Source organism: Lygodium microphyllum, chromosome 13, assembly GCF_053477565.2.
Source record: "Lygodium microphyllum isolate KBCC chromosome 13, Lygodium_microphyllum_v1.1.10, whole genome shotgun sequence".
In the NCBI taxonomy this organism is placed as follows: Eukaryota; Viridiplantae; Streptophyta; class Polypodiopsida; order Schizaeales; family Lygodiaceae; genus Lygodium; species Lygodium microphyllum.
The window spans coordinates 12,895,843-12,907,011 of record NC_141147.1 but is presented as its reverse complement, the minus strand read 5'-3'; the positions used below and the strand labels follow the sequence as shown (position 1 = coordinate 12,907,011).

General features: G+C 38.5%; 1 protein-coding gene across 1 annotated transcript; it reads right to left on the bottom strand.

Annotated features, from left to right (window-relative positions):
- Positions 1-378: 378 nt before the first annotated feature.
- LOC148026350 (palmitoyl-acyl carrier protein thioesterase, chloroplastic-like) lies at positions 379-1,933 on the bottom strand. Its single transcript, XM_087690434.1, has 5 exons — positions 1,809-1,933; positions 1,571-1,684; positions 1,314-1,485; positions 1,130-1,198; positions 379-836 (listed from the first exon to the last, which is right to left on the bottom strand). Exons 1-5 carry the CDS (start codon positions 1,916-1,918, stop codon positions 489-491), a joined length of 813 nt encoding a protein of 270 aa, XP_087546560.1. The 5' UTR covers positions 1,919-1,933; the 3' UTR covers positions 379-488.
- Between the last annotated feature and the right edge of the window lie 9,236 nt (positions 1,934-11,169).

Here is an 11,169-nt window from a genome sequence, read left to right as displayed (position 1 = left end):
TCAGCACTCACACCTTAAAACATGTTGTATCTAGTAAATCCAACAATAACATATGAAATGGTTGGACCCAATTAGTTGTTGCATGTGATACACCAAATAGTAGTATTTTATTAAGATAGAGGTGGAATATTCCACATAGTTCTATAGTAGCCATGCACAATTTAGCTGGATTCTTGCATATTGAGAAAGCGTTTAGGTTACAAAAGTTAGAAAGGAAGGCCACTGCATTTACAGGAGCACGCCTTTCATTTATATGTTGTGAGAAACCATTGTACAAGTTGTGTTGTTATTTTCACTAGGATATTTTCATATTTTCTTCTTTTTTGACATGTGTCTTAGCATAGGACATGGCCCAGTTTGTTGGCTTCCATGCTCTCATTACCTTATGGTAAAATACATGTGTTGGGCATTTGTGTTATGATCATATCAATAGCTAAGATGGGAATTTTGCAAAGTAGGCTAGAGACTTCCTTTGTGTAGTTAGAGTGTCAAGGCATCTTAATTTGTTTCAATCTCCATTGAGTTCTTCCTCTTACAATTTCCCCTCCATCTTTTTGTAGTTTTAGTAGATGTGTATATTGACAACAAGGTGATGTCATGCTAGTTTCTAAGTCATCCAAGGAAAGGTACTCCACTGGAAGTTGGTTGATAAGATGAGCTGTAGAAGGTGAACATGTTCCTTTTCGTCCATCAATAGTAATCTCATTTACCCTTTTGGTCATAGTTGTATCGGGACTTGTGAGGGATTGAACAATATCTGATTGTCCACATTCTCGCCGATATTCCAAAGTGATGCTTGCAAGCTCATGTGTATTTTGAATACATGTAGGAACAGTCTACAAAATTCAACAATAGAATAAGAAAGTCAAATGCAAAGTGGTGAAAGCTTGACAAGGTGGATCACCATTTTAGAATGCATGGCATTGGCCTCCCGATCATTTTTCATTTAGTTACGCATGCATTTTAAGTTGAATGGCAATTGTAAATCTTACCTACTAGAGGTGAGCATATTAAAAACAATGCCATTACTCAAATATCATTTAATCAAGGGTAAAGAAGGGATCTTAGTTTTTCAAAGCTTGTCCTTAAATATGGCAGCAAGTTTCCTTTATATAAGCAAATTGCTCACCTCAAGCATCCAACCAAGATATTTCACATTGTTTACGTGTTGATTCATATCAAGGTCACTACGTCGAGGCTGCAAAAGTGCACAACATGATTTAGTTTACAATGATTTTAGAATGTGAAATTAGTAACTTTATGTTCAATTACTCGAATCAACTCATGCTTATATAAAAAAAAAGTTGAATCACCTGTAGATCAGAGTTGACGTAGGGTGCATCATTATCAAGTTTGTAGATTTTTTCACTAGATTCCATGTCTTTGATTGCAAATCTATCTATAAACCAAGGTGAAATTTCTGCTCGCACTTCATCTGGCATTTTAGATAGCCTTCTAGTTTTTTGATTCATCATTACCCATGTACTGCATAGATATAGATGTTAAATAAGCTCTAGGACATGCACATAGGTGGGTAGACAAAGCACAAGATATATAAGATGGTACTCACCTCGTAGCCCGAGCAAGAATCTCCCCAGTCTTGTAATTCCTCAACAACCAATCTCTACGCATTCCATTCTTGCCAGATGCTCCAACCCAAGTGTCCAATTCCAAAATGTCACCCCTACATATTTAAAAGAATTGGGTTTAGTTTGACAAAGTAATTTAAATCATATTGAAAACTAATGTGTTTAATTATATTCTATGTGTTGCATCATGCTATATTTCAAGATAGGACAATTACTTACCATGTAGGATATTTTTCAAACTCGACTTGCATCCTAGATACAACCCAAATAAGGTGATTACGAATCATCCCATGAGTTGCACCAAACCCATCTCCAAGTAATCCAGACATCCAAACATGATTTAGTGCACTCTCCTACAAAAGAGAACAAGCAAATGAAGCAAATGTTGAGAGATTCACTTTACAAGACTATAGGTAGGAGTATGAAGCACCTATCATAAAACACATTTTTTTGTTAAATTATTACATCTTAAGACAATCAACAAAAAAAGCCTTGAAATAAAATTGAACAAAGCTGAGGATGAATGGTTGACATATTTAGAAGTGCAGGCATAAAAGGCATGTTATTGATTTCTCTTTCATGGACAATTGTTTTGTGTGTGTGTGCGCGTGTGCGCGCACGCACGCACCATGGGCTGTTTGATTGATTGCACTTGTCCACTATGATGGTTATAAAACGGAAAAACCCGTTTACTATCCATATGGAAAGAAGTAAGAATAAATAATGACTCTTAAATTCTAAGCTACATAAGGTATATTACTAGAAACGAAACAAACTTGGAAGTGCCAAGTGATTACTCCATGAATATCTATCTACATGATTAAGGTATACTGAATAGAGCCGCAACATGCTTGACCAGAAAATACAAAGCGTACTTGGAAGTGGTTGAGGAAGGTGTCGGGAGAGGCGGTTTTGTCGACGCCGACTTCGTAAGAGCGGACGACGAAGGTCTGCCGATAGACGATGCCACCTTCGACGAGGCGGCCCTGCCGGAAGGGCTCCACCAGGACCTTGCTGGTGGGCACGCCGCCCCGCAACGACAGCTGATCATCGTCTTGAATCTGCACCTGGCGACCCCCCATCACCGTCGGCGCCATCAGCTGCCCACGATCGCTTATACCATCGTAATTATTCGTGCTAGCGTTGTGATCAACGGTAGTGCTGCTGCTGCTGCTGTCACGAGGATTGATGCTGGCCCTCCCGAAGGCCGCCGCTATCACCGCGTCCGCCAGGGTCTTCTCCGTCGCCTTGGCCGCCATCCCGGCCGCCGCCTCAGCCTTCAGTGCCACCTGCGGGCTGCCGTTCACCTGCGGGTGACCGCCACCTGCTGGTTTGGAGGTCGCCTTGGCACTGCAGGACCGGATGAGGAGAGCACGACGCTGAGGTTGATGCTGCTGCAGCTGCTGCTGCGGTCGCAGGCGAGGGGCCAGGCAAGCATTCAACCTCAAATCCATTGTAGCCAAGCTGCGTGCGAGAGAGGGAGGCGCCGCTGTGAATGAGTCTACCCTGGCAAGAATTATCCTCAGGAGGTCAGCCCTCACTCCTCTTGAGCTAAGATCGCTTTGAATAGTGCTGCTTGGGCATCATCATCAACCCCCTCTTGGTTTATCCTTTGTGAGCTTGGTGTCTAAGGTTCGTGCCTTCCTTTTAAACTCCATTAAAGCAAAGGACCAAAGGAAAGGCTAATGCCAAGTCCTCCCCGTCCCCCCTTGAAACTTGGGACTCCAATACGGAGTGTACGAGGAGCCACAAATGGCCAAACTCAACCACATATATGAGGTGGGTTTGTGTGTGTGTCTCTCTCTCTCTCTCTCTCATATTAGTGTGTGCATGATGCCAAAATGAGTGACCTTCCAACTTCCAAGAGGCCCAATGAACCTTCCCCCTAACAAAATCTCCACTACTCTCCATCCATAGTATCTCACGTCAAAACATGAAGTAAAGAAACCTAACGCTATCCAATGCATACAAGAGCTCTCATGCCATCCATGAATGTGTAGGTGTTGAAAGAAAGAGAGAACACCACATGGTTACTCGTTATTGAGGCTCTCACTCGTTTTCTTGCTTGCTCTTTACAAAAACCATCAAATCTTTGTCACCTTCCATTTTTGTGTGTTGTCTCCTTCCCTCCTCCCAAAGCCCCCCTTTGTCTCTGTCTATATATTATATATCAAATGGAAAAACATACTCAATATGTCGCTTTCTTAATAGAGACGTTCCACTTTCACAACAAATGCTCTAAATCATTTTTGTAGTATCATCATTTCCAAATGAACATTGAGTTGTGCTTTCGTGGTAAAGAGGTGCCACCTCAAATTCAATAATCTTAAGTTTTTGGTAGCATTGTCCCTTCCAAATGAAAAATACAAATTGCCTTGTACTATCATTCCAATTCATACAGGAGAAGTGCCACTTCTAATTAGAGAACTCCTACCCATTTTTTGTACTATCACTATTTCCAATTTGATTGAATTGTCTAACTTCGAATCATCCTAAGAGATTCATTTTTGTTCTTCATAACCTAATTCCCATGAGAATGTGTGTGTGTGTGTGTGTGCGCACGCGCGTGCGCGTGCGTGTGCGTGTGCATGCGCACGTGCCTACACGCACACGGGTGCATGCCCACACATGAATGCACGTGTGTGTGTGCATGCGTGTGCGGACGTGCATGCTCCTACGCGCACACATGTGCATGCCCAGACATGAGTGCACACACACACACACACACACACACACACACAGAGGTACACATCTTTTGAAGAATGTTACAAGAATTCTACAATGCCATCATTGTGTTTGACAATCAAAATGGCTCAAAAGACTTGGTCATTAACATTCTAATACAAAAAGTATACAATGCACTAGCTTTATAAATAATTAGTGTTTGGCTAATGAGAAGTTTTACATGTACAAGAGTTCAAAAAGGTATATGAGATAAAACATATACATTTAAAAGTTCCTTGACTTTTGAAAAGTCAAAATCTATATTCCTCATAGATTTTGTTTTAGCATTTGGAATTGTTTCCCTACCATTTGTAAAGAAATAGACATATTTGATCTAGTTTCATACTGACATGTTGTAATTGTGCTTTTGCATTCTATCTTTGGATCTCACTCCCACAACCATCTTTGGTTCTCACTCATCTAATGGTACCATTAGTTAAGAAGAGGGATTATTGAGTTTTTTAAACATTGTGATTAGTTTTGTTATGCCTCTCTCTCTCTCTCTCTCTCTCTCTCTCTCTCTCTCTCTCTCTCTCTCTCTCTCTCTCTCTCTCTCTCTCTCTCTCTCTCTCTCTCTCTCTCTCTCTCTCTCTCTCTCTCTCTCTCTCTCACTCAGCACGTGATTATGGTAACTAGTAAATATAATCCTTTACTTGTAGAGGATATCTTAGTCCCTTGAAAATCTTCCATCTTATTGGAAGTCAAAAACTTTTCCTATTTTCCTTTATCATCCCCTCCATCATCTACCCTTCCTCTTCCTCTTCTAGTTCTTCCCATTAACATCAAACTTTAACACTAGTTTCTCCCACCATCGCTCTCTTGCTAAGCATCAACCAATCTTCATTTTTTTGTGAATCCCTTGCAACCTATCAAACTTTCTCCATGTGGATTCTCTTTTCTTATTGAGCATTATATTTCTAGAGCCCTATATTTTCAACTCATGCAATATTTTTTCTACTTGATAATTCTTTGCAAAGTTACACTTATTTATTGAGCCATTCAAGCACAACATTAATCATCAAGCCATTTCTTTGCCAACATAAATATAGTGTAGAGTCTCAACAAGTAACTCAATTACATTTTTAAGTGTACCAACACCCAATGTAAACATCAACAAGAATCTACATATCTTCCCCAAAGAAATTGCTAAAGAAGGTAAAGTCATTTTGGCCTTAGGTAGCTTCCACAGAGACATCTCTTACATAACATGACATTAGGGCCAATTTTGAGTGAAAATGGGCCTTTTACTTAGTGTTAACTAATGACGAAATTAGTAAATAGGTCAATGGGACATTGCCATGTGTGGTCAAATGTAACATTTGACTCTTTACCAATTCGGCCAAACTTCTTCTACCACTAGCAAAAAGGTGGAAATGGGCCTCCAAGCTTATCCTTAGGGGGTAATTCTAACCAAAGGACTTCTCCTTAATAATAACATTTTTTTCACTTTCTTTTCTTACTTTCAGCATTATGATGTGACTTTTTGAAAAGTGTGATTCTTTAAATTCACCTCAAAATTTTAAAAATCAAGTATTTTTAACATCAATCTCGATCTAAGGGATATTTTAAGAGTTTTTATAGTTTGCACCATCCTTAACATCCTCTACCTATGAATATCCTTGTAGCCTGATTTATAAAGGCATCCCAGTTGATTGAGGCGGGGAACTCTAACATGTCTTGTGATGCAATGCCACCTTGGCATTGAGGGGGGGTGTTACAATATAGGCATGAGAATTCACCCTAAGCAAGGGTCTATGAGGGTAGATGGATGTGAATGGCCTTAAGGGGCAGGGGAAACCCTAACCCTAGCTTGGCAGAGGCTATATAAACAACCTATGGGTCACTATCAAGTGTGAGATAGAGAGTACCCATGTTGTATTCTAATCAACTTAGTAAGCAAGATTTTGTTCTTGTACTTTGAGCTCTCACTTCCCTCTTGTGCACATTCTTCTTGCTGCAAACTCTAATTTTCCACAACACACACACACATACCCCTTACATTCCCTATCTTTCACACTCTCTCTCCCTTTCGTATACATTCATCTTATAGCTCTTATTATTTTCGTACCTCAACTCCTCCAAACTCCTTTTTGTACTACCTCTACTCTATTACAACCTCATTTATAGTCAATATCTCAATCTTCTTCTTCCATTGCTTCTTTGAGGTGGTCATCTAACTCTATAGAGGCATGTACATACTACAATACAAGAGATGATTATATGTAGTATCAAACAACCTACAAGCTGCATGATTTAAAAACAATGCTTCCCTTTTGTAAAGGTCCTCATAAGATCAACAAATGGAAATGAAAAAATATGAGCTTTCACTAGAAGGGATCAATTATAGGGTTTTAATTTATAGGATAAAATATGGTATGTAAATATTCAACTCATATTTACTACAAAGGGTCATCACTTGGTGTCTTCTATGTAATAACACTTTCCACCTCACTATAAGACAATAGGATTTACCTTTCAAGAAAGTTTAGCATTTATTATAGCTTTTCATTTTAGATTTTATTGTTCCACTAAGGCTGTAGATTAAATTTGAGTACTTTGTGCAAATATATTTACATCAAGAAGTACGGAATGGTAGCCACTAAAGTCATTCATAAAGTATATTTAGTGTCACGCATACTAAATTTGGCAAACGTATTTACCTTGAGCATCTATCATCCTTCTTTATTGAAAAGAAATTATATTTTTACTTTGCAACTTATGTTGCTTGAGCAAACATACAAGTATTTAGGAGGTTGGAAAATCTTCATTCACTTTATCTCAATGGACTAACAAATGAGGAAAATCTCAATGAGGATGGAATCATCCAAGACTTCAAATAAAAGGTGATACAAGATATTTAAATTTCTATGAAGCTTGTAAAATTATTAGAACAAAAACAATGAGGTTGGATAGGAAAATTTCATTCATACGCTAGCTAATATATTTGGAACTGATTGGAAGTCAATGAAGAAAGACACAATGGTAACTTGTCTATATGCAAATGTTCAAAGGACCTTGTTACCTTATCATTCAAACAAATACAAGCACTACATCTTGCTTTCCAATATAGAATATGGAAGAAGATGAAGGATACATGGGTACCTTTGGACTATGAGGAAGGCAATGATCACTTTACTATTATAACTATCTGCTTGGAGGATGAGGATCTAAAGTATTTGTCATGAAACTAGAAACGGACATTAGAAAATGTAAGAGAAGGCATTCAAAGTCTATCTACAACCATGGATATGATTCTACTTTAGGATTAATTGTGAATTGATTAGAAGAAGGGCAAGAAAAGCTCACACATGTGACAAGCTACCCCAACACGGCCTTGTAAGATTTTTAAAGCCTTAAACTTGCACCTTTTGTTAAATTGTTATGTGGATTTTTACTACTTCATTTCGTTCAATATTGGGATACTTAGAATGAAGCACATATAATTGTACATAACTAAATTCATATTCTGAGAGACAATTTTAAGATTCCTAAAACTAACTATTCACAAGGAAATAAAAGAAAAAATGGATACATTTTAAAAAGACATTGAGCTTATATCGATTTTTGTTGGATACAAAGGTTATGTATATATGCAAGGATATTTTTTACATATTTTCTCTCACATTACCTAGGCCATAAAAGCATAAAGAATATCTAGCTCATATTATCCAAGAAAATATTCAAAGTACTCAAAAGATAATATAAAAATACAACATAATACTTTAGCATTGTTGACTATATGAGCTCAATGATGAGATGTTGGACACCCTCTTATTTGTTCAAGAGGCTCAATCCATGAACTATGGTAGCTCTCTCTTACCTAGTCTTTCACATGTTCCAGGAACACAATTATTTGCTTGTAATGAGCTTGCAAGGCACTCAATCGGGTCACAAAAATTTCACATGGCTAACTCCATGATCCATACGTGTATCTTTTGGTCCTCAACTATCTACAACCTCCACATGCATGAGAGGAGCATGGATTTAGCAAGAGAGAGTGTGGAGAGGAGATGAAGTGTTTCACTTGCTTGGTCTCTCACTCTCACTCTCAATCAATCACTCTCTTCCTCACACTCTCTCTCAAAATGGAAACAGGAAGGCAAGTACACCAAGTTGGCATATTCACTCTCAATATCTCTCTCTCTCTCTCTCTCTCTCTCTCTCTCATGATGGAAAAAAATAACTAATGTCTTTCAAAATTTGTATCAAAATTTATATAGCTTGATTTTTTTTGTCTTGATCAATCTTCTTGTCTTTCATCTTGCTAGTACGCTATCTTGTCTTTATTATTGTTGGCTTGCTATCTTTTTGTTAACATTCATCCCCCTCCTAGATGAATGCCAATTCTATGAAACTTTTGCCAATCGGATGATGTGATTGCTAGTGAGAGGCTTTGGGATGTTTGACAAGAAAAAAGGCAAGGTTGGATAGAGTGATATGGTAGAAGAGATGTGGGAGGCATGGTAAAAGGAACTGAGAGCACTGGAAATGGTCAATGATGAATGTATTGTGATGGGTGTGGGCCATCGATATTGGTGGTTTTTGAGGAGCTTTATGGTACCTATTTGTCACTTGTGCTCTCCCTAGGGGAGTGTCTAACTTATCATGCGATGGGTGCCCTACACTTGAGAACCCAGTTAGAGAAAGAGTGTGATGTAGTGCTTCTCTTAGGGTGATGGATCATCCAAGCAAACCTGGAATATCCCACCCTTGATGCACTGTGAGGTTGTGATGTGGGGAAGGGGCTAGGGGTTTCCCTAGGTGTAGTGAATGCTTATGTGCTTTTCTTTTCTTTTCTTCTTTTTCTTTGGAATAAATAAATACACAATACTTGACAAGGCACCAAAGTGAAATAGATCTCTCAGATATGGATTTGACTGTGCACTCGAGACAACCCTTGCTAAAAAGATACTCCTTGATAGGCTCCCGTAGATGGAGTGATGTCTTTGGAAAAAATGGGTGTGAATGCATAGTGAACCTGATATCCACCATGTCCTCCAATAACAAAATATAATAGGTTGGCAATAATAAGGTATGGAGGTGAAGACAAACCATTGATTTGATCAATTCAAGCATTGATTTTGAAGAAGAATGGGGATATCCTGTCTTCATAAGGGGTTATTGGTTGATGGAGGAGCTTGATGAGGAGCTAGAGGTACTTGCAAGTGGTTAAAAAGCCCTTATAAAGGAGGGGTCTAGACAGTTAGCAAACTCCCTCGGGAAATGCACAAAGAGGGGATTAGGTCAATAGGCTAGAACATGTAATTTCTATTGACTTCAATTGCTTTAATATTGGTGATCTTTGGGAAATTGTACCTACCATGCTCATTTTCTTGATAGTCTTGGCCATGCCTTTTTGTATAGGGATAGTGTGGAAACTATCATAATACCCATGCACTTTGAGAAGGACCTTTGGCATCGAGTTGTTGTGCATGGGTTGTTACAATAGGAATTGCAATATCAATGAGTGTGGCCTCACTTTTTTTCCTAGCTTGTGCTACGAAGAGTGGTGAGAAGTGTTTTTGGGCTACCACTTCCACTAAGCAGTGGAGCTAACAGATAACTTTTTGTGAGCTTGGTCATTTAATATATGGGTCAAAAGCATTGTGGTTTTCGGTGCTAAGTTGGACTAAGACGTAGAGATGTTGTGAGTAGGCTCAAATCACACCTCTTTGAAACTAAAGGCCATTACTATGCATGCATCTACTAGCTATATATGGATTATACCAACGTGGTTAACATTGCAGTTGGCTAAGCACTTGAATGTTCATCCCAAAAGAATCTCAGTGCCACTATCTTCAAAGTTCAGGAGAAAATAGAAGAGGAGTGGGATGCTCTGAGTCTCAATGGTGACTATTAATTTAAATGCCACTCTAGCTAGCCTAAGTTTTTCCAATGGTAGTAAGGAAGTGTGTTATAACCAACCCTTCAACAATAAGTGCATTAGATAAGACCAACTTAGCTGGTGTGAGGTGAATATAAAGATAAATAGCTAGATTCAAGGCTCAACTTCCATTTCTAAACTACTAATAATAACCACTCGAATGTTGATGATGGTGCCAATTGGATTTGATTGAGAGTATAATGCAAAAAAGTGTCGTTGTTGCTCAAACTATTCATACATGACATATTCTATTCGCAACAAGGGACATGGGTGGTTCATGGAAAAGGTATATCCAAGTGCATAATAGTTCTTTATTTTATTACCATTAAAATGGCCAATGGGCTAGCTATCTAGCATTTCTAGTTTAACATTTATTGTCCTACTAATTACACGAATGCAAGAGGGTTCAAGACCTTAAAGTTTCAGCTTTTTCTTTGTCGACTTTAAATTGAATAGATCACTACAAGATCCCCTTTGTTGAAGGACCATTTCTTGATATGCTTGTCAAATATTGCTAAGTTTTACTGTCATCACAATGTTCTTAGTGAGCAATGCATAGGCTAAGGACTAAGAACTCTATGGGCATGATAGCATCTATGCCATATGTAAGTTGAAATGGGGTTTGTCCCATGGAAATCTTGTAAGCTATTTGATAGGCCCACAATGCTCCATGAGCTTATGACCCCAAATTGAATGTGATGCTGAAATAGTTTTGGCTAATATACTAATGAGAACTTTGTTTATGGCTTTGATTTGGCTATCTTCTTGGAGATAATAAGGGCTAGACTTCCTATGGATGACCAAGAACATAGATGGCGAGTTCGCAATCACTTCATTGAGAAAGTGTCTCCTCCTCAATCACTAATGATTTAAATGGGGAAACCAAAGCATGAGATAGCTTTTTCCTAGAGGAACCACATCATGGTTTGTGCATTGTTCTTATGGTTTTCCCAGTCTTAGCCATTTAGTCAT